General features: G+C 40.6%; 1 protein-coding gene across 3 annotated transcripts in view; it reads right to left on the reverse strand.

Annotated features, from left to right (window-relative positions):
- KATNAL1 (katanin catalytic subunit A1 like 1) overlaps positions 1 to 23,731 on the reverse strand; it is a 37,417-nt gene that overhangs the window by 8,706 nt on the left and 4,980 nt on the right. For 2 of the 3 annotated variants that reach the window (XM_053932033.1, XM_053932048.1), the window contains exons 2-6: positions 19,674 to 19,849; positions 12,773 to 12,933; positions 10,674 to 10,842; positions 3,884 to 4,008; positions 3,279 to 3,384 (exon numbers count right to left, since the gene is read on the reverse strand). In XM_053932033.1, the coding sequence (XP_053788008.1) occupies positions 3,279 to 3,384; positions 3,884 to 4,008; positions 10,674 to 10,842; positions 12,773 to 12,933; positions 19,674 to 19,835 (723 nt within the window). In that variant the 5' untranslated portion in view covers positions 19,836 to 19,849. Of the gene's footprint in view, positions 1 to 3,278; positions 3,385 to 3,883; positions 4,009 to 10,673; positions 10,843 to 12,772; positions 12,934 to 19,673; positions 19,850 to 20,734; positions 20,819 to 23,731 lie in introns of all 3 variants that reach the window. The other variant, XM_053932042.1, reaches the window with a different exon arrangement.

Below are 23,731 nucleotides of genomic sequence, written 5' to 3' on the forward strand. Positions count from 1 at the left end.
ATGCCACAGCAATAAAATATCTGTTAAATGCAAGCCATATAGCAAATTAGATTTCATCTGTTCCTCACAAAAATTTACTTCAAAAAGCACAAAGAGTGACATGGAAGAGATCTATAAAAACAAATCAACCGGGAATGCAATTATTCAAAAATGTCCCATTTAAAAGCAATAGCCACTCTGTATTCCATTTTCCATTAACTCTTAATACCTTTATTGCCATTTAATACTTAGCTAATGCAAGCTCAACATACATTCATCGGTAAATTAAATCAGAAATGTTCAAATGCCATCTCTACAGCTAACAGTCCAAAGTCACTCCTCAGGCTGCTCAAGGTTTCCTAAGCTCCAGAGCAGCAAGCATAAAAAGTAAATGGACTCTCTTTTCTCCCCATGAACACTCAGACATTCTGATTTGAGATGCTGCACAGTTATACTGATATTGCACATAGAGCCCTGGAGTGACGGGGTAAAAATTACTCAGCCTGTAATATGCAGGTCAGAGATGACTTACTGTTCTCTCTGAGCTTCAAATGTGTTCATTTAATATTTTTTTAAAAAGCTTCACCTCAATTCAAATCACATTTGAAGCATGTGTTTGATAAACTGTGTTTAGCACAGGACCTGGCGATACAGAAAAGTAATGACATTTTTGGGATATTGGTTCAATTCTCCATTATTCTGGAAGATCAAATCCTGGCTTCAGGTACACATGCTGTACACTGCCAAAACTGTAGCCCATGTGTCACTTTGCACCTCCTGCTAAGTATTACAGGAAGTGCTACATTGCGCGTGATACTGGCATTATATATGTGCATAACGCAGGTGCAAAGCAGCCACACCAGGTGTAAAGCCAGGGGAAAAATAAGCTCTCTGGGGATAGAGACAATAGAAATATCAGTTAAAGAAAAAAAAGAAAAAGAACTTGAGTTCACAGCAAAACAAGACGTGCATGGCTGCAAACAGAAACACATAGGATCAAGTTGCTCTTTCTGCAAACTAGGAGGCTGCCACTTACTATTTAAAACCCTTGACAAACACAAAGACTTCTTTATTCTTCTTCTAAGGCTCTGTTAATCCTAAGTATTCCAATAAGAAGCTGAAATGCACCGCAGGGAGTAAGTGTTTTGATGAAATCACTGCAGGGTTACTTCTTGTTGTTGTAACAATCACTAGCAGAGCAGTGGGAAGCACAGTGAGCAACCAGGCTTTCTTGGCACAAAACATTTCAGAGAAACAGAAAGAGCAAACCCATGGACACTCAGAAACCCGTGGCTGCAACTACACAGCACCTGTGTTGAATCAGGGACGACAGCTGGCTCCTTCAGACAAGGCACAGTTCTCTGAATACAAGCACAAACTGTGAGGGCTGTCTTGGGAATTGTTCTCAGGGGAGTCTGAGCATCCAAAACCAGCTTCGGCTGCCTTTTTCCCTGAATTATTGTCCTGAATTCCTAGGCTCAACAAACGCCTGCTGCTACACTGATTACTGCAAGACACAGCCTTCCCTTCAATACTTTTCATCCTTATAGCACAGTCAGAGGTCAACAGTAGGGAAAATACATGCTGTTCTGTGTGAAAAATAAATTCATGAGAGTTACAGCTTCACAAGTCACCAGGGAAAAGGCTAACAATGAAGACTCTTCATAGCCTTGTCAGAAATCAATTTGCATTTCAGACTGAAGAGAGGAAATAGTCTTAGAATCTTTTCCATGTTGACAACCACCTGGTTTTCAGAGGTGACACTGCTCAGTAGGAAAAGGTAGTCTCATGCAAAGAGATGGAGATCGTAACTCTTTAAAGGACCAAGCTGTTGTTCCTTTATCCACTGCCACAACACTTGGAGACAAGGTCAGTGGCATTTTTCATATTTCCTGCAGTAAGGCAGATACCTGCCTTAAAGACAGATGGCCATCCTCTGTGCATGCTAACAGGTGAAAAAAAAGCAGAGCAGATCTTTACTCCATTAGAAGATTTTGAACATTCGACAGATGGGGCCCCCATAGTCTATAACAAGAGTATGGATCAACTTCCTGTAAGCCAAGAAGAGAAGAAATTCAGCTGTTCAAAATACACTAAAATACACTGCACATGTAACTCACAACATCTAGGCTCTGTCCAAGATGATAGCTCAGTTAACCCTAAGGTTAACCACAAGGCTACTGGTACTGACCACAAGCACTCTAACTCCAAAGGCCCAATAGCCTGGGGCTAGGTTTGCACTGACTGTATGTTTGGGCTCCCTCCCTGCAGCTCACTAAAACCTGTGAGCAGCTCTCAAGCAGCAATCTCCCAGCTCCTGCTGGGTCTGACCTAAGTATAAGCCAGGGAAGCACAAGGACCAATCAGGAAAAGACAGAACAAGTGTTAGTACAGCAAGATCCGACCCATGCTGCTGAACCAGCGCACTAAACAGGAAACTACTCTTGTACACAGCATTTCCTACACACACCACTTCCTTCCACACTCAGAATATCAGACAATTTGCAACAGTCTTTTTTCCCCAGTAAAGCTTCTCAGTAACCAAAAAGGCCTTGTGTTGTGACTAGGTATTCCCCAAACAAGCATCAATCCATTCCACATCAGAAGCAAAATAATGCTGTCTGCTGTTTACAGAAATGCTCGCCAAACTCCTCCCTCCTCTTCCTTCTTAGCTCTAAGCAAAGCCCAGACTGGGCTCACTTCTGGTCAATCAGCCTAGTTCAGTCCTAGATCCTTCCAGCTGCCCTGCTTGCAACTCCTTCTCCTACTCTGAATTTCTCACTCCAGCTGCAACTAGGCCCAGCTGCAAATGTAACTGGCAAAGCTAAGTCACCAGACTGGCCCCTCTTTCCTTGCTTCCTTGTACCATGCAGGTTGCAGTTTGCAGTCTGAGTCACAGGTAGTTGAAACATTTGGAGAAAACCAGTCCAAGGATTGCTTTCTTATGGGAAGTGATGACAACTGGACACCATAAGCCTATGTAGAGCTGTCTGTTAAGCATTTCTGCTTTGGTTGATATAATCTGTTTACTTACATCTACAGGTTGGCATATAGAAAGTAATATAATATCAACAAGCTATAAGTGAGTAAATAAACAGAAAATACCGTTTACCCTAAGGGCCAGATCCACTTCCAGCTGTTTCTTTCAGTGCCTTTTACAAGAATCATTATGAGAGGATTTAATGAACAAATTCATGATCTTTACCTTTTTAGCCTTTGCTACAGGCATTCACACGTTACAGCAGGAGACTCACATAGGTACAGCTTGCCATTTACTAAAACACCACATAAATTCTCACCTTCCAAGGTCTTCTGATCCCTTTGAAAAAGTCAGGCATCCACATTGGAAGAACAACAGCTTCTCTTAATAATTTCTTGGCTTCTTCCAAATCCGCTATGTCATCCCTGTGCAAGATGAAGAAACTTGTATAATATTCTCATGTATTTCTTCTATTTTTATACAAGAGAAATAGAAAAGCTTTTGACTTAGTACCATTTCTTTTAGTATGCAAGCATATGCCTCATGAGAGCACTCCTATCATACTGTGACCTAAAATTGAATCCACTTTTGGAAGACAGGGAAAAAATTATTTTCAACTCAAGTTACCTAGAGCTGCTTAATTAAAAATTGTTTTGGACAATGAGAACACCAAAGCAGTATCTTTAAAGATCTCTGGAGCATATGTTCATTTCAGCAGTACCTGTAATGAATGTACTGCACATAATATCAATTAGCAACAAAAGCTTAACTTTAATCAAATTAATAAACTGTTAAAGCAAAAGATCTCATTTTTGCCTGTCTGCAGACGATTGTCTTGTCTCCCTATTTTAGGAGTTTGAAGATAGGTAATTTCTCTCATTTCTCACACCAGCAAAAACACCTGAATTGAGAAAATCCTCATACCAGTGAATGCTTGGATTCCTTGACACAATGTCTCTTTCAAGAGCTTCGATCAGGTCTTTGTCGTAACCTGCTCCATCAAATTTTGGAATTTCCCCATCACCAAATTCCTGGGGTATTTTCTTTCCCTAGAAGAGAAAATCATACAGGCTCATAAGAATATTACACAACTGACACACTTCCTGGCCAACCAAAGGCATGAATGCAGAAACGGCCTCACAAAAGTGGCTGTGTCATGACTAGCTGAAGACCAGAGCACCGAAAGCATATATTGAAGATGCTACAGTTGCCATCCTACCTGTCAGAAATAAACATCTGACACTATCATCACTGAAAAGGAACAGGGAAGCTGTCACCTGTGCTGTCTGATGGAGCAAAACCATGATTCTCTCCCCATTTCATTAAAGCCTTTCTGCCCAGCAATACCTGCTTTCCTCAACTACAAACTGTCTATGTCTCACTTCTCATTCGCAGGTCAGCTTCATAAACAATTAAAATGCTTTTCAAATGTCATATTTATTTAAGGGCTGCACCAAAAGCCCTAAAGAAGCTCCAAAGACACCCAGGCTTCTTAGACTACAAAAATTTTTGCAGCACACCAATGCTACATCAGTGACCAAGCCACACTCTGCCTCTGCCCCAAATGGCCCAGAGTTTCTGGTTAATATTTCCACAGCTCGTTCAGCTTATAGGGGTGAAGTAACATTTTCCCTTTGAAGCATCAGGGCTCACGCTCCTCCTCTTTCAGTTCTGAAGGAAATCGCTTCCCCTCCCACCATTCAGGGTGCCTGAAAAGCAGCTGCGCTGGTTTAACGGAGGGGGCTGAGTAGGGAGCTACTTTAGGACTCTTAACTCAGCTTCTAAACACTATCAGCAGCAAGTTAAATAATCCCAGCTGGCTGGACAAAAAGCATCCTAGACGAAGGCGGGTTGAGAGGCAGCTGGAGACACACAAATAACTTCGCAGTGGAGAAACAAAAAGGTAGCGATTACACCCCTCCCAGTTGCCGTTTGCCCACGACGACTTGTGAGGGAGTAGTTTATCTTCCCAGTGCTTTTATTTCTTGCTTCCAAGCGAACTCTTGTGTTGTTTAGTCCTCCTAACTCAGCTTTTTGCAATGGAAACGAAGCTCGGAATTGTGTTTAAGCAAAGAGCTGGTGTAAAAAATGTAGTGGTCTGGTGTAAAAAGGAAACGACGAAAAACACCCTGTGGAGTTTTCAAGATTTCAGGAGAGATAAAATGCAATCCAAATGTAACCATTAAAAATAAAAAAAAAAAAATAAGAAGAAAACAGGACAATGAAATGAAAGGTATTTGCTGTCTGTTACATACTCCTCTTGTTCTGCAATGGACTGGCATTCCTAGTAGAAAAATTTTTCTGCACATCACAGAACAATTGGTTTATCTTGTTGCGCTTGGGTTTTGTTTTTTCCTGAGTGAAACCGAGTTAAGGCAGGACTTGGAAGAGCAGGAGCAGGGAGGGCGGCTGGCTGCAGCACGCTGGGGCACGGGCAGCCCCGAGAGCCCCGAGCCCGGCAGGCAGACGGCGCAGCTCAGCCCAGCGGAGCGGAACAGAAATCCAAAACTCAAAGGGGGAAGGAAGGCCCGGGGCCGGGAGGGCGCCGGCAGCCCCGGCGCGGCCGCGGGGCGGCAGCACGGCCCCAATCCCGGCCCCGATCCCGGCCCCGCTCCTGCGGGACGTGCTGTGCCTGGGACCGCTGGTTCTCCTGCCCCTGCGGAACGTCTCGCCAGCGGAACGATGGAGAAGGGCGGCCAGCGGGCAGGCGTGCTCTCAGCATCATCTCGGCTGTCATTATAGTGACACTGAATTTTTTTTTTTTTTTATCCCCCCCCCCCCGTTCCGTAATTAAACCAAGATTTAAAGTAGTTGTCGTTTTCACAAGTAATAAGATTATTAATGCTGGTCCGAAATTGGTCCAACCTGCAATTCTCAGTCAGCAGATATGAGCATAGACTAGAAATAATGATTTTTTAAAAATGTCACCTGAAACTAGGCAGCAGGAGTAAGCATATTTTTTCCAGTCATCTCTTTGGGTATTACTTTCACAAAATAGGTTTAAATAAAGTTGCTGTGATGGCTTCTCTCTAAGAAGGTATGCCACCAGATAGGTATACAGGGCTGCAAAAGACTATTCCCACCCTTGGCAATCCTATTGCATAATTTCAGGCACCCAAAATCTGTCTTAAACATTTAGAAATCAGCTGTCCTTTCCATCAGGAAGAGCTATTAGACCTGCACTAACACATTGGAACAAAAACCTTGTTTCCAAAATTGATGTTATTTCTACTCTTGTACTAAGTTTCTGCAATAGTTTCAGCAGTTCTCGGTGTGTCCACCACACTGATACACTTGCATCAGGCTTGTGCTCTCCCTTCATTTACCAAACTAAGTCTCCTTTTGGAACATAAGCTGAACATAATTACCCACTCACTTTGGCAATGCTTTGTTTTTTCTCTCCCTCCTAATGTTAACATATCTTTCTTGAGTGTGGTTGTACACAAAACACTCCAGCTGTTTTCTCACCAGATCCCCTATAATGGCACAGGTATCTCTTCTCTCTGCTGGTAACACCTCAACAATCTGGGATTTTGTTTACATTCACATACATAGCATTATCATACTGTCCCCCCCTTTAAGGCAATCTTAACAGATTAATCACATAGAATAACCCTGAGGGCTGCAATGGCCAGAACTGGACTCTGAAGATACCTTGCCTTCCTGTAGGTTCTTCCCATTGCATACAAATGCCAAATAACAACTATCACATGCAGTCTCCACCCCTCACTGCCAAAGCCAAAGGTGGCACCTGACTGTGCCTCACCCCACAGCCAGCCCGTCCCACCACCACCAGGAAAAGGTAATATACCAAATAGAAGTTCAGCCTGATCCAGTTTCTGCTGATACATCCAAATCCATCTTCTCCTCTACTGCTGAGCTCCCAGCTTCTAGCAGAAATTCATGTTATAATTTCCAAGAACACAGCCTCCTGCTCTGCACTGCTGAACATTATCCCATTTCCATGACTCCAACACAGAGTCATCCAATTCTTCCTGTGCAACAGCCTCATTTGCCTTTTCTGGAGATGGTGCTTCCCAACTTCGTGTCATGAGCAAATTCAGTTAGTGCATGCCTCCTTTTTGTGACAAGTTAATTGGCACAAAAATATTAATTTAAATAAAAAGCAAGAGTCAAAAATGATATGCCAGTTGATTCCTTTCAGTACTGCTTGTTTACATTCCCCTTGCTGCCTAATCCCACTTCAAAATTCCTCTACACCACACACTAGATTAACAAATTGCTTCCCATGTGCTACCCGGGTAGATTGATTTCTTTCTATAAGACATTAACTAGAACTCTAAAGAAATCCTGGCAGAGGCAACATCTTTGTTTAAGAAACCATATTTCACTCTATTCCACTTTTCAATTAGTTCCAAGTCTTTAGCTTTTCATCCACTCTAAATTTGTTGTAAAACATATAAAAATTAACAACTCCGATTAGCCTGGATCGCTTTTCCTTTCCCCTTCTCAATAGAGACATTGTCAACACAACTCACCATTCACATGAGACAGCATCAGAATAAGTCAATTTTACTCTAAAAATGTGCTCCCAGCCCTGCAATTTCACCCAACAGTTCTTTCAGTGTTTTCAGATGGAGATTATGCAGCCTTCCAGTCCCAATGCATGGAGGTCTGTGCTTTCACCTAAATGCAACTATCTCATCTCATGTCACAGTTGGTGATGCACAGGAGGATAATCAATCCAAAATAATTTAATTTATTAAGTCATACCTTCATTGATGTTAATATTCACTTCACTGATATGGCTGCACAGACCTTGGCTGTTTCATATCCTTCATAATATTTACTGTCCTTATTCACTGACAGTCTAAAATAATCTAAAGAGTACTCCTAAAAAAGTGTTCCACTACTTACATATGGTATTATGCAATTTCTAAAAGACATACTGGTAGCATTCATGCTGCCTCTTTAAACTGAACTATTAAACAGAAGCTAAAATTCTTGGTAATGCTTCAGCAGAAGGTACCCTGAGAACAAGCCTAATAATTTTCAGTGGAACTAAGAAGGAAAAAAAAATTGAAAGCAGTATTTTAGGGAAAAAAATGAAAGACACATAAGGATTAAGTGGACAGACACAATCTGGTGGGTTTAGATCAAAATTATTTTATATAGCACTAAAAATTGTAATTTTATTGGCATACTTAGGTTAAAATTACCTATCCCAAGATGGTTACTGTCAGAATGAAAAGATGTTATGGTCTGGAGAGGAGAAACAGTGAAATAAGGCATTTGTTTCAAGTGAGGCAGAGCATTTCTGAAATATATGTACTATACTTACATTTACCTTGAAAAAATATGTATTACATTGTGGTATTATAGCCAGGACAGCATGCAACCTATTACACTGCAGTCAATGTCTTAGGAAATGGATAGTTCATTACATGTTCTAAGTAGTCCTATCCTAGCACCCAAACCCAAAAACTACAGAGCTGAAATATTTAGTAGAAGAAAAGGTACCTGGTTACTTAATTTAAAGCTTCAGGTTTGCCCTATTATTTTTATTATTCTTTTTATTATTATCATGTTCAACTGAACATGATGAGCTACCAAATCTCTTTGATTCAACATAGCAGTCTAGAGAGCAAAGCTGCTTGATGGTTCAAACTCAGAAACTGAAGAACAAACACTTGTAAACTAAGAAAGGATAAAACTGAAAAGTAAACCTATTTTCATGCCTGTGTGCAAAATATAGGAAGTTGCATTAACTTCTTCCACTTCCCACACCTGGCTATTTCTTCTTTCATTGAAAATGTTTCTCAAAGGCAAATCATGGATCCCTTACAAGAACTGTTATATAGCACATGAGGATTTGTAACCTGGGGTGATTTTCAGTCACATACCCCAGACAAAGGAACTAGAATAACCACCCAGGAGCTAGACAAAAGGGAATACAAGAGCACATGTATTGGAATTTTTTGAGGAGTAGACATATTTTCCTTCTGCCACCTAGTGACCAATTTATTCAGATAAGAGCAGTGTTTAAAATGTACCACATTAAATGGAACACCTTCATGACTTTCCTGCACCTCACAGCAGTAGTACTGTTAATCACATTATTCCCAGAGATAAGTATTATACAAGTCATGTTGTTGTAGGCTCCTTATAGTAAAGCCCTATAATGCTCATCACCGGAAAGCTTGGAGAGCAGAGTTCACCCTCATTAGAGCTAAGACTTTGAAGGTTGCCTTACACAAGCACATCTGGTGAACCTGTCACACACTATGACTCCAATTCCCCATATAGCTGGCAAATCCTTCAATAATTTCACAGATCTTCATGAGATTTTTATAGCTTGCAGGAGGCACACTTGTTATTTTAAATCTTACTGATCCAGGGTAGAGAGATTTCTAAAATGCTTGATCTGTACAGTCACTCAGTAGCACTGCTGAAAATGTGCCTGCCCCTACCTTCTGATGGTCATAAGGGCTAGGATAATTTAAGACTTTTCCTGTGTATCAGAAAACAATTTATGATGGAAAAAGCATATCTTTGAGTTATTCCTAAGCTGTCAAGAAGTGCAATAGAAAGGTCACAAAGGAACTTACTGAATTTTCGAAGAAAACTGGCCTAAATATTTTCTTATTCATCTCTCAAGATCTGTACAGTACTGTGTGCCCTCATAGGAGGGCATGTCTTGTATCTTTGTCTGTCAGGAAAGTAATGCCACTTCAGTACAGTCTCAACTTGGATAACTAATACCACAGAGTCCTTGGGTTCCTGGCACTAACTCCACAGTTAAATTAAAAAATGCAAGTGTCTCAGAAACAGCGATTTGCACACTGACATTTTTTACAACCATGAAATAGTCCTGGTTTTGACAACACCACTTTATAGTGAATCACTGTTTCTCCTTTTCTTTCACTTCAGCACTGCTTCTTTTTCATGGATCTTCAGAAGAAAGTATCTCCAAATTAGTCTAGTTTAATTCATTGGTTTTACTTTTAAAACAAAAGAGTTCCAATAAGCTTCTTTTTAAACACCATAATAAAGACAAAACCCCTTTCATAAACCAGAGAAAATGAAAGTTGCTTGGAGTTTGGTTTTAATATTTCTCCCTCATATAATTTTCAAATATGTAACTTCAAATAATTCGGCACAGATTTACCTATCATCAATGCATTTATGGAACTGTTCTGAACTCTTACGTCTGCCTAAATTATACTATGGTATGGCAGAGGCAATGGTACTGTAGAAGTCCATTCATAATGCTTCAAGTCTAGGGAAGGGCACTGGTCTCACTTTTGCACTTTTTATATTAATATCTTTACAAAATCCCTGTATTGGATTCCTTTAAGAAAAACAAAACAAAACAAAATAAAAACCACCAAACATGGGAGAAAAGGAGGAGAAGGGACTTTATGCCTGAATGACACTTAGAGATTAGAGACAAGCCCATGGTCTTCACTCAAAGGATAAGAAACTCTCAGCAACAGGACACTATGCTTCCCTTCCTCAAAAAAATCTTGCACCAAGAGAGAGCAAACATGACAGAACTTTTCTTAATTTGCTGTGATTATTAATAAATATCAACATGATACATGCTTTGATCATGGGGAAAAAGAAAGCACTAAGTTTTCCCACATGGGATTATCGTGACTTTTTATTATCTGTATTAAATAACTAAGAGTGATTCCCTTTGCCACCTTCTGCATCACAACACCTCCCTGCCAAGTCCTTTCCCACTTCTTACCTTGTCATCTCTTCCTCTGGCTCTGGACTCCCTTTCACGGCTGCCTGAAGATTTCTCCCCCTTGGACACCATGTGTGCTCTGCCCATGGGCCCACGGGGCTGAAGTCCTGGGGAGTCTTTCTTCAAAGATTTCCCATCTCGGTTGGGACGTTTTATCTGAGGTGGAGCCCTAACAACAGCAACCACAACAAAAACATGCTAAAAACAGTGCAACATTAAGAAGGAAGGATTCTAATTTGCCTTAGTACATTCTTACTAAAGCTGACAAGACCCTAAGCCTTATTTCCCTATATCTGCAAATCAAAAACCACATTCCTGGTTCTGTCTGATACTCAAAGTAAGAAGAAAAAATGCAAAAAGAAAAACTTAACAACATTATCAGATCAGTACTCCTAATCAGTCTTACAATAAACCAACACCCATGTAACAAAAGAGGAAACAATTTAGTAAAATTCTTCAAATCGAATATTCCTCTGACTCCAAACCAGGAGATTATATTAGGCTACACTCACATGCACAAATTCTACACAAACAGGTGACATTCCTGGTAAAATAAAGATTTAAAAAATAGAGACATAAAAAAAAAAAGGTGGCTAAAATCTTTGACAGGCCCCAAAACAAAACAGAGAGGATTTTAAACAGTCCGCCTACTTCTGACTTCATTCCCCTGTGTGAAAATGTCAAAACATAAAAATTACCTTGAAAGCAAAAGCAAACAGAGCCAAACTGCAATCACCTACATTTGTGTACATCACCCACCATGTCAAAGAGTACTCAGCAGCAGAATGAGGAGAAAGAATTTGGTTTTAAGACAAGGCGTCATTGTCATTTTCCCTAGGGACTGAATTTGAAATACAGAACTAAAATAAACAGCCAGGAATGTCACCCAAATTTAGTAAGTGTCCACTATTGAATCTTGTACTGATTCTTGTTTTGTAACTCAAAATTTGTTAACCCCAAAAACATTTTCCTGGAATATGCTTTAAATTAAGCACATTCTTAAACACACTGCTGGATACAACGACAACATATTGCTTTTCATGCATTTTCTTTAAACTTAACAGCATAGAACAGTGCCTAAGTTTCCTTACTTATTTGCACAAGATTTAAATTTCAGCTTAAAAGAAGCAGATGAACTATTTGGGCTTTATCACTAAGGAAAACACAAGAATAAATACATCTTGAACTTTACAAAACATTACCATGGAAAATCTGAGTTATTTCTACCACTCACAAAAGTACTCAGTATTAATATAATTTTACACTTATATTCTTAGGGTTTTTTTTTTTTTTTTGAAAGGCAAAGATCTTTTTGATAATCATAAAGCACAGGAAGTTATAAATAAGCTTGTCATTTCTTTCTGTTAACCAAGATCTGCCATTTTATTTTGCTCCTTTGCTTATGTGAGTATACATACGTTAAAATTCTGTGTTCTTATGTTAAAAAATTACTGGCATGATAAATGCTATTTTTGTCTGTAAGCTGAATCTGTTTCTAACCAGCAGGTTGAAAATAGGGATTTCAGAAAATGCACAAAGCATCTATTTTAAAAAATCTATTAGCTAAGTGAAGTTGCCTTAAATATGGTTACAGGAGAGATATACCATATGTAACAGAACAAGTTTAGCAATTAAACTAACCAATGGATTAAACACAGGTTGAATTATCTGTAGCTAGGGAGTGATTTCTAACCACCATGTCCTTTGAGATCCTTCAGTTCCAGCTCTTTGCAGATTTTTCAGTCATCAATTAATTCTTTTGCTCAAATAAACTGAAATGGAAAAGTTTTCTCTTTGCACATGAGAACATCAGCTGTCATCAAAAGCCCACTTACCTCTGCAGCAGACTCTAGTTCCAGGCACTTAAATTACTCCTACCAGAATAAAGGAGCGACTCTCTTTAGAATGTCAGAAATAAATCTGACTGTAGTTTAAAACTTTTTTATCAATGAATTAAATTCACTCTTTATTACAAGTGATGAAATTAAATGCAATAAATGTGCAAATTAAGTGTGATTTTCATGTTACAGAAGCATTCAAAAACAAATACAAAACTATGGTGATCCACCTTTATTCCACCCACTCTGCTTGAGCCTTACCTGTGTTCAGCTGGAACAGGAGGAGGCCAGACAGCTGGATCTCTGAAAGGCTCATCTTGACAGCATACAGAGATATCTGGAGGTCTGTCCATTTTAAAACTCTCTAAAGTATTGACAATGCTCTTAACTTGTTCATATTCTTCAACTAATTCTTGTCGGACCTTGAGAAATACATATGTTATTTTAAAATTGTTACAATTCAAACTTAAAAAAGAACCAAACAAACATAGAAAGTACCTCAAGAACATATGCTAACCTCAAAGGCAGGGACTCCCAAGTCTTCCTATTTATAAACCCCAGACCTATCAGGGTGATAACAGACCTTTAACAGCAGCATAAACAATTGAATCTCTGTTGAGTTCATTTTCCTGCTCGTTAATGTCCTGACCAGACATGATTGCTAATGCAGTGATCACTCTTCCGTAACATGTGCTGATGCTTGGATTTATGTGTGCATGTTGACATGTATGCACACATACTCTCATACTAGTAAGGGTGCTGTTGGCAGATCTGCAGTAATTTGCTACTATTTTGGCATAAAAGATCTCCGATTACAGTCTCTGATGTCCTAGTTATAAAAACAGCCAAATCATTAAAATATAATATTACAAAATGAGGAGCACAACATTAGAGTGTGTCCAAAGGAGAGCAACTAAGATGGTGAAAGGACAAGGGCAAGACTTATGAGGAGCAGCTGAGGCCACTTGTCTTGTTCAGCTTGGAGAGGAGAAGGCTGAGGAGTGACCTCACAGTGGTCTACAACTTCCTCAAGGTGAGCAGCAGAGAGGGAGCTCCTGATCTCTTCCTGGGGACCAGAGATAGGACACAAGAGATGGAATAAAGCTGCATCAGGACAAGTTCAGATTGAACATTAGGTTCTTCACTGAGAGGGTGGTCAGTCACTGGAACAGACTCCCCAGTAAAGTAGTCACGGAACCAAGTCTGCCAGAGTTCAAGGAGCGTCTAGACAATGCTCTTAGTCATGTGGTTTAGTTTTACGTAGGAGCAGGGAGTTGGACTCAATGATCCTTATGACTTCCTTCCAGCTTGAGAGTTTCCACCATGATTTTATTAATATATGTGACTGTCATCAGCAAGATACTGGCATGGACAGAGGGAAAGAGAAGGGTAAATCCCCAAGGCCTTGAACAGATCTTAAAACACTGCATTTACTTTACCAGAACGTTTATGAACACCTGTACAAAAAGAGCCTTAAGTATAGGAAGATCTTGATCATTTCCCAGGGCAAAGCAATCTTCTTGCTCATTCCAGATGGGGTGACTGTATAATTTCAAAGACACAAGACATCCAGCTCAGGCAGGATTATTCCTGCCCTGCTTTGCTCTCTTTGCTTTCTCATCGCACAATCAGTGAACACATTCCCCAGTGTGAGAGCTTCCAGCTGAGTTACAAATGTGATTGATTACTAACTTGGTTCCTTCAAACTGTCTTCACACACACCCCTCCTGTCCAAAAATAAATCCAGCCAAACAGCTGCTGTGAGGTACAAAAGAATGATACAGCATAAATCCTCCAGGGCACCACTCCACAAGAGACAGCTACTCCAGTGCTCCAAGAATACTGACAGGATTCCTTCTATCAGCCTTCCAACACATGCAGAGAAATTGGTGGAAAACAACTTTCTAGCACTAACAGCCAGTGTGCTGTCGTTCGCCGTTCACCACACTGGACCAGCAAGAGGATGGTATCTGAAAACTGAGGGGAAGTGACCATTTGATGCTTTGGAAGATGAAAACAGACTTAATGTCTGCCAGCCATCTTTTAGCCAGACCTGAGCAGACCAAACTCTGAAATACACACCCTATTTCTCAGTCAATACTTGGCAAATCAACCAACAAGGAATCCTCAACGTGTGGACCACAAAGGAAAACCAGCCATAAACTCCTAGAGGCCTTAGAGAAACTGACTCAGATGAAACATGTGCAGAAAGTCTTCCTTGCAGTTGAGAAACAACCCAGACATTGGCCAAAAAAGGCTGTGCCACAATTATAAAGTTGACTGAGCAGTGTCTTTCAGTGATCACTGCCACTCTGAAGCAACCTAGGAAGGATGCAAATGGAAAAATCACTGGTTTAGACTCACCCAGTCTCCTTGTCCCCCATCATACACACCATTATGTGCTAGAACCCTTAGGAGGCTCCAGCTCAGGTTTTAGAGAGCCTCAAGAAAGCTTTTAAGTTGTTTATATTTAAGCAGTTTCAAGAGATAGTGTGCCAAGATAGGAGCTCACCACTGCCAAACAGAAAAAACTCCCTTCACTTCTTCTCCCCAACCACACTCTGCCCCTGCTCTTCTGGGTTCAATTCTGGCATCTCAATACAGTAAGACAGGTTGGTAAAATTGCAAAAAAAATTGCCTAGGAGGGTAAAAAAAAAAAAAAAAAAAAAAAAAAAGGACACTTCTGCTGGGTTAGTAAGCTGCATATGCACACCTTCCTGTGATCATGTAAATCCCAGGGAAAAAAAAAGGACAGGGAGCAGAGGAGGGAGAGAAGCTGGTGCAGATGGAAGGAAGAAAAGGTAGGGAAGAGCTTGGTCTCTCTAGGCATAGCAGGATGTTAGCTGGATTCAGCTACCGCGTGAAGTTGCCTGGTCCCCAGAGCCAGGCTCTGGTACAGCAATTGCCCCTACCAGCCACATCACCTCCTCTGGGCACTGGGTGACGTTGGAAGGCCCAATAAAAAGCCTTTCAGCCCACAGGATGGCCTCACAGCTTTGTTTTGACATGCCAACCTCAAGAATTTCCAGTAACCAAGCAGAAAACACATCCTATCATCTGGATATAAAACACAGTGAACAAGAATTGAGTTCACTCGTTCTTAGTGGTAGTTACAAAACCCATTTCAGGGAGTACCTCTGTATTTCATAATCTGACAACTGTTATACCTTTTCCATCACCAGCTTTTATTTGCTATGCTAGAGCTTGTACTTCTATACCCATTGCAATAAGCATGGGTATTTGTACCTTGGTAAATACAAATAATGTGTGGGATTTTTCTTTTGCTGAAGAAAAACTGATCAGGTTTATCTCTAAGTGTTTTCCAAACCTGAAATTACTACCCGCAATTAGTGTTAGTTATTCAAAAAGCTTGATATTTTAAAAAGTGAAAATAAAAGGTCCTTAAACCATATCCAAAATAGATACCCTGCAACTTTGTCTAATTCCATGGAATGAAGGTATAGCTCCTATAATGACACCTATTCATGAGTTACCCACAGAATGTTTCTTAATTAATCATGAGGTAACCTACTTAATGTTAATGAAACAGGCATGAAGCAAAAAACAACAAAAGCACAGATTGACCGAAATGTGTTTGAAGTAATAAAAGGAAGAATTTACCCTTTATTCTTTAAGCAGGAATACAGTGCACCTAATCAGTGCACCTGTACTAGTGACCACAGTCAGTGAGGGTGCCTTGCTGGCTGCTCCAAGCACTCAGGGAATCATTGAACTCCTGCCTGAGCTCCAGTGGAGGCCCCTGTGCTCTCGGCTCTTGTGCAACACAGAGCACATGGTTCTAACACGCAGCAGGTTTTGCTTGACAGCCGCTGGCCTTGTTGTAAGCCAGTTCTATCTCCCAGGGGCACGCTCTGCTGTCATTCTGCAGCTGCTGAACTGTCACTGAAGCTGCTCGTTCCTACAAGCCAGCTGTCTAGTAAAAACACTGCAACAGCCAAGAAACTCTCTCAGAATAAACAGGGAGAATGTCAACACAAGTAAAGTTCATAGTAGTGGACATGCGACTAAACCTACCTTTAAGTTTTGGGAAGGATGAGTTGCTTCTGATTTTGAATCTTTTCAGTCCCAGCCTGCATTTACATGAATAATTAATATGCCTACCTGTCAGCCAAACTCAAAGCACAACAAAGTAACTTTTTTAAATGAGCTCAGGAGGCCTAGGAATGAAGATGCAAATGGTGCTACACTCAGCCAACCCAAGAGCAAGCTGGAAACTCCCTGTATGCAAGACAAGGATGGGTCGTGAGAGCAGGTCACCCTGATATCCCCAAGACAAACCAGTCAAGAGATGATCAATGGCTGTGAATTTTCCATGAAGTCAGAGAAATTCTTATGCTGTCATGTCTCTGCTTTGGTGGATCCTCAGCGTGCATCTTTTGCCCTGTTTAAGATCTGCAGGGTGTGCCAGACAGTAACAAAATCCCTCTTCCCTCATTAGCACTGATTTGGAATTCCCAGAAGCAGTTCTGCTTTAACTATAAGTGAACCAGTCCGTTGTTCCAAGGGGAGGAGATGTTAATATGTTCATATTCCTCCTCATCCTAACCATCAGCTCCAAGCAGGAGGAATCCTCGTAATCAAGATGTCCAGTTGCAAAGCTGAAGCTGTCTCTCTGTGTGACATGAAATACAGCCCAACAAATATTTGCACAGAACATCATTCTGTCAAGACCAACCTGTAGCAATTTTAAAACAATCACACCTATGCAAAGAGAGGTAGATCAAGAGCATTTGGGAATCTGACCCAAAATCCCAACTACTTCTGGTTCACCTGGGCTTTGACATTGCTCAGTAAACTACCGGGAAAATCCTCTGTCATACACAAGGCAACAAAGCAGATCCATGACTTAAGGGTTGCTTTTCTTCTCAAGCCACTTGCAGGAACCACACTGGTATGGGAATCTTTCACTTCTGCACGTTACTGGTACCAAGTGGGTTGGACCTGAAATTCGCTAAACTTATATAATGTGTATGGCATAACACTTTAATGAGGAAGATCTAAAATTAATATCTAGATATTGTTTTAATACTGTGAATGAATGTTACTTGTGATCCAACTTCTCAGTTAAATTTTTTTCAGAACAGGTTGTCAGTCAAGACAGCTCCTTGACTGTGACTGACAGTTTGGATGTAGCTGCTGCTGGAGCTGGAAAGCAATGCTAACATCCACATCATCAGACTCCTTCTTACTCTGTCTCAAGGAGCGAGAAAGCACAACAATTATTTATAAAGAGTCGGTAAAGAAAGCAGGTCTATCTCTATAGGTCTCACCAAAACACGCAAGCTCTGGTATGGAAAAGCTAGTAGTTCCAGGGCTGCATCGTTTGCTCTCGGGCTGTATCATTTTGTTCCCATAAATGAACGAGAAGGCAAATAACCTAGGGATGAAGCCCTTCATTTTTTTTTCAGTCACATTTCTTACTTTTTGCTGTTTGTCTCTGAGCCTGGCACCAGTAACAGCAAAGCAATATTCTGACAAAGCTCATCTGCCACTACTGTGTTGGGAAGTTTCAGAATTAACATGAGTGCAAAGCATGACAGACGCTACCCCACCTACTGCAGATCTTATTTGGGTCAGATCTCTAAAGCATTTATGTGACATGGTGAGGGGCTATTCTTCTTTTGCCTAAAGGGGATAATTTCTGAGGTGTCAACTTCAGATCCCCTGCTGGAGAGACAGCTGCCTTCCCCAGGGAATAAATCCTGGAAACTGTGTTAATGGTCCTTTTGTACTTGAGGTTTGTGTCCAATGTGTAGCACACATTCCATGGTGCACAGACTTCTTTGAAGCAGTTCAAACAATGCACAATAACATGAGACTTGAGTGACCTTCACAACACAAGAGCTGTTGAAAGTTTATTGGAAGAATCAGTGTCATCAGAGGAAACACTAAATACTAGATGTGAAGAAAATGCAGTGGTTCAGCTGCAGAATGAGGAAATCCTCATACTCTACCTTCACATCAGCTGCAAGTTTGGCAGGGACTAACGACATGTACTGGGCATGAACACCTTGTATCAGCACATCCTGGGGTGGGAAAAAGCTTGAATACAAGTACTCGAATGTGAGTATCTCCTATACAACATCCAGCTTACTACATTACCAGGAAAACTATCTCTGCTGGATGCACATGCTTTACAGACAAGCTCTTCATAAACAGACTTCTACAGTTCCATGATAAACACCTGAATAGTACTGTTACTACAAAGTGGTTGTCAACAGTGTTGTACATACCAGTACATAAAATACTCTATGTTAGTGTCAGAAGTTTCAAACACAAACCTATAAACAAATCATCTGCTGCAACAAAAAAGGAAAATTTGCTTCTGTTTTTAGGTGATATCATTTAAACATATGATATTTAGAAAAACTCTTACTGAAATCATCTCTTTAGCTACCTACTGCAAAATTGTATCTTTCATAGGAGATACATTATTCTTTCACAACATGGTCTTTAGGTAACATGAATTCTTTATTCTAGGAAACATCTTTATATGGTTTTCTTCCTTTTTATGTTTACAGAACACAGTTTGTACCATGAAAAATGGGCCAAAAAATGTGAGGAAGACTTAAGTACTGAAAAGTAATAAATAGATGGGGTTCTTATATTTCACCTGCAGATTACTTCCATGGGTTCAACAGTACTCTGTCTAGCAGGGAGATGGATGTGTGCAAGATTCAGGCTAAGAGTATGACTTGCAGTTTTAGAAACCTGATCCAAATTTGTACACTATAGTCATTTAGTTAGCTGCTACTCAGACAACAATGCTAGTGATGCTAACCCACCCACTCACATTTTAGTTTACTGGACATTAGGTGGCCAAAAGATACAAGAGCAAAAGAAAATCCTTAATTTTTTTCAAAAGTATGCAGTCACAGAGAGAATGCAGACAGAAACAGACCAGGAATTAGACAGACATCCTAAGTGAAAACAACAAAATAATCGATTCAGTTAGAACAATAGAATTCCTTTTGATGACATCATGAAAATTATTTTCCCGTGAATATCAACAAAATATTGTACAACAACTGCTGCCAACATCACTGAAATATAAGTCCTCTGCATCTTATAAGGTTTGGGAGGTGTAGTGTGGTTTTCAAATATCAAGTAATAGAATATGGCCAATGTTATTTCACCCTACCTGTTGCCATTTGCCCTTAATTGCTGGATCTCTGATCGACTGGCAATGTCTCTGGATTTGCTGGATGACACCCTGGTAATATACCATAGAAGAGTCATAGTTCCCAAGGAGTGCATATTCTCTTCCTTTTTTGGCATTATCACAAATCTCTGCTAAATTCATCTTTACTCAGAAATCTAAAAGAGAACATAATTACCAGAAAAAATTAATTTTACATGCTGTAGAATAATTCAGACAGTAATGCTCTAGTTTTGTTATTTTTCTCATAGCTGAATTGCATCTTTCCAGCACCGCTCCCATCCAGTCCTGCTCTTCTACAACCATTTATGTCTGGAGTATCTCTTTACTAGTCTAAGGTTCCAGATCACAAATCGTAACTCTTTTATAGTGATTAAAAACACAACTTCTTTGCTGCCTTTGGCCCCAGTCCTGCTAAATTAATGCAACGGAATTAAATGCCCTTCCCACACTGAAACTAACAAACTCAACTTTAATTTGCAGATCACCACAATGTATTAGCAGCCATCAGCTGTGAATCACAAATCACACGAGGCATTAAATTGCTTTTTATTCTGTTGTATTACATACATGCCTAAATGTGCCAACCAGCATCAGGGATGTCTGCACTTCACACTTTCAAGAGCCCTCACCCTAATGAGATTATGATATGGTTGAATGATTGCTCTACTATAGACAAAGTTGAGAGCCTCATTCTGTTTAAATATTCTTTCAAAGTACTCCACCATCCACATGATGACTTGAATTTTTTCATTAAATTTAACATGTCACTTTGGGATTTATGGCCGAGTTAGCAATCCAAATTTAACACTCCTTAGAACAGTGATTCCCAAAGTACAACCTTCCCCTAGTCCTCAAATTGCAGCATGACTTTAAGGCAAATCCATAGCCCAACTTTTCCCAGTAACCAGTCAAGAAAGCAATAACCCAGACATTCAGAATTAAGCTGTATTGTACAGCTAGGTTTGTATTTAAGGTTCAGGATTGAAGCAGTGCCTGCCCTTTTATCTGAATCTCATGTGACCCAAAGTTTAGGTTCTCACCACAGATAAAGAGCATCAGTTCCTTTCCCTTGTTCTCTGACTCAGTATGTGTGGGGTCCCTGACATTCACCCAGATATAAATCCCTGGAAATGAAAAATAAAAAATTGCAATTCATAGCTATGCAATGTAGAGTTGCATTGAGCAAGAGGGAGGAGGTCAGCTCTGGAGAGCGGTCCACTAGATGTATCAAGGGTTTGGCAAGACCAAGGAGGTGAAGAAGAAACTGGGAAGGAGGGATACAAACACAGTTCAGGCTACACAGCTGAAAACAGCTTGTGCTACAGGAGTGCACACAGAAGGTGGTAGCAGACAGAAGGCAGAACAGGGAGAAGTAAGCTTTTACATCCTAGTGGGTTATAAAAATGTTAGTAGGTTTTATAAACAGACAAGACAGGAGCAAGATGGAAATAAGGAGGATGTGTCTTATGCTTTTGTATTTCCTGTGCTTAGCAAAATTCAAACCCCTGACAAATTAAGCAGACATCCATTCTGCCCTGAGCAAACACACACTGCACCTCCCAAAAGTGCCACACAGATGGTCCTAACTGCTACCTACAGCTGCACACCAGGTCTGCTCCATCACCTCATCACTCCTGCTCCCTGCAACAAAGCCATGGAAACCTGCCACCCTCACTTAAACCCACAGGTCACACAGCTTGCATGTGGCTGATGACTCTGATAGCAAGAACATGCTGCTACCCCGCAGCTGACACTCCACCAAGCACAGCAGGACTTACTGGGGCTTTACTTGTCCTCATGCTGTGCTGCACTTTTCAGCTTGCACGGCATTCCCGCTGGCTGTTGTAAACTACTGGGCAGGAGAAAATCTAAGGTGGAAAGGGTGACAGCCCTAATTTTGTTTCCTGACATAGACAGGATACATCATTACCAAGATCTGGATTAGCAGCAACTAAGATAATTTAATTTTTAAATACAGAAAATTGTAACTAATAGGAAAAAAAAGTTATGTCACTCACATTGCACAGGAAATGCATAAAATTATAGGAACTGAAGATAGTTTATAACCCATTCAGATCTCATGAGTCAGCTTATAAATGAACAGAACACCACGTGGGGCAGAAGCCACTGACCTGTCTTCAAACACATCCAGGTTAGGATGTGCTTCACAACCAGCCTGTCACCATTAAGAAAAACATTCCTCAAATCTCTGGAGGATTTCCGCATATGTAGTGAAAGACAGTGAGTAAATAAAACATTTTTAAGGAACTCCTGAATTCAAGTCCTAGAAATCCATTAAACAGAACACATACTTCCTTTACAACCTCTCATTGCTCCTTATTACAGCTAGTTCCCACCCTCTGGGCATATTTAACTCCCTTTTGTCTTAAGAGGACTGATACTCACAACCAACTTCCCTTAATTCCAGAAGAGTTCCCTGCTCACCAGAGGAGACAACCTCCTCATCTCTGTCTGTGGTGGAAGCTGGGTCAATCCACAGGCAGGAGGCAAGCCATAGGAGCCATGCAAACGTGCCCACTACAGGACAGTGGTTAGACTGGAAGCTGAGAGGCAGGACGCAGAAAAATTTACACAGTTTCAAAATTGCAGGAGCAATCCAAACAAGACTCTCCCACTTCCTCCAGCTTCCAAGAGTTTGTGGGCCTCCTGCCTCATGCTGGTGATGCCAAAGCTTACACATGAGCTTGATGCCTGGTGTGTCACACTGAAGAGCTTATAGAACACTGACAGGCACTGAAACTTGGAGCATGGAGGGAGGCTGGTGGATGCACACCTATGTACCTACTGAGCGGTCAATACCTCCAGAGCTAGGCTGACAAAGGCCCCTGGATCTTTCTTGTGGATTCAGGCACTTCAGTTTTTACTTATCACCTACCCTAGACACCAAAGATGTCACATAGCTTGAAAAGGTGAATATAATGTCACCCATTTACTGGAGCTTTATTTGAAACAGCATCTGTAGGTCTCAGTCCTAAATCAGTGCTTTCCTGGAATCCCAGGCAGTTCTCTGAGATTCTACTGCTATTTAAAACTAATGCTAAAAATGGTTTAAACAAACTACAAGCCTCCTATGCACACCAGTGAAGGTGATGTTATTTCAGAATATCCAAATCAAAACAAATAAATCTAAAATAAAGGAAAAAATATTTTTTGGAAGGAATTATTTCCTGTGTTGTTTTCTGATCATCCCATTTTTCAATGGGATGGGGATGGGGAGGGAGGGAGAAGTAACTACAACTAGGTGAGGACCTTTTCATGTTATGTACTCACTCTTTATTATCTGTTCTACATTGTATTATAAAGTTCATACAACATCAGAGACATCCAAGGAACCAGAAATACAAAAATCATAAATAAAGCATTTTGTTGTTTGTTATCTGGAGCTTTGTTTAGATATTTAGTTTTCCTACCACACCACAGCCACATCCTTAAAGTAAATATACAGCCAAGGACAACTGTTGTCAAGTACATTTAGAACAACTTACACACTACTTGTGACACCAGCTTTTCATTCTATCATTGTGTGGTTCTCTCCTGCACTAGTAACAGCTCCACTGCACGTCAGGATGTCCTTGGAGATTCCTTAGTTCACGGATCATTGACAAGAAGAGACATTACCGACATTCGGACATTCGTGTTGGCATAGCTGCCACACATGGGGTCTTAAACCCACTTGTTAAAAACCCTGCAGTAGCTAGGCTAAAAGGTCACAGAGGATATTAATCTCTATTCTTTGGAGCATAAGCTGAGCTGATCCCTATGTGGGGTCAGAAAAGAATTTTTCTCCCAGAACTAAAGCAATGCACAATTGAGCAAGATCCAAAAGACAGTCTCTACTTTAACATCAAAGCATTATACACACAAAACATATCCATGGGCAGATACAGTGACCGTGTGAATGACAGGCAAAGGGGGACAGCTTAGCACACTATTCCAAACTTGTGTGCAACACCAGTGGGAATGGATTCAGGACTAGCCCTCTTCAAACCATCTCTCTCAGCGCTACATCACCACAG

Source organism: Vidua chalybeata, chromosome 2, assembly GCF_026979565.1.
Source record: "Vidua chalybeata isolate OUT-0048 chromosome 2, bVidCha1 merged haplotype, whole genome shotgun sequence".
NCBI classification, from domain to species: domain Eukaryota; kingdom Metazoa; phylum Chordata; class Aves; order Passeriformes; family Viduidae; genus Vidua; species Vidua chalybeata.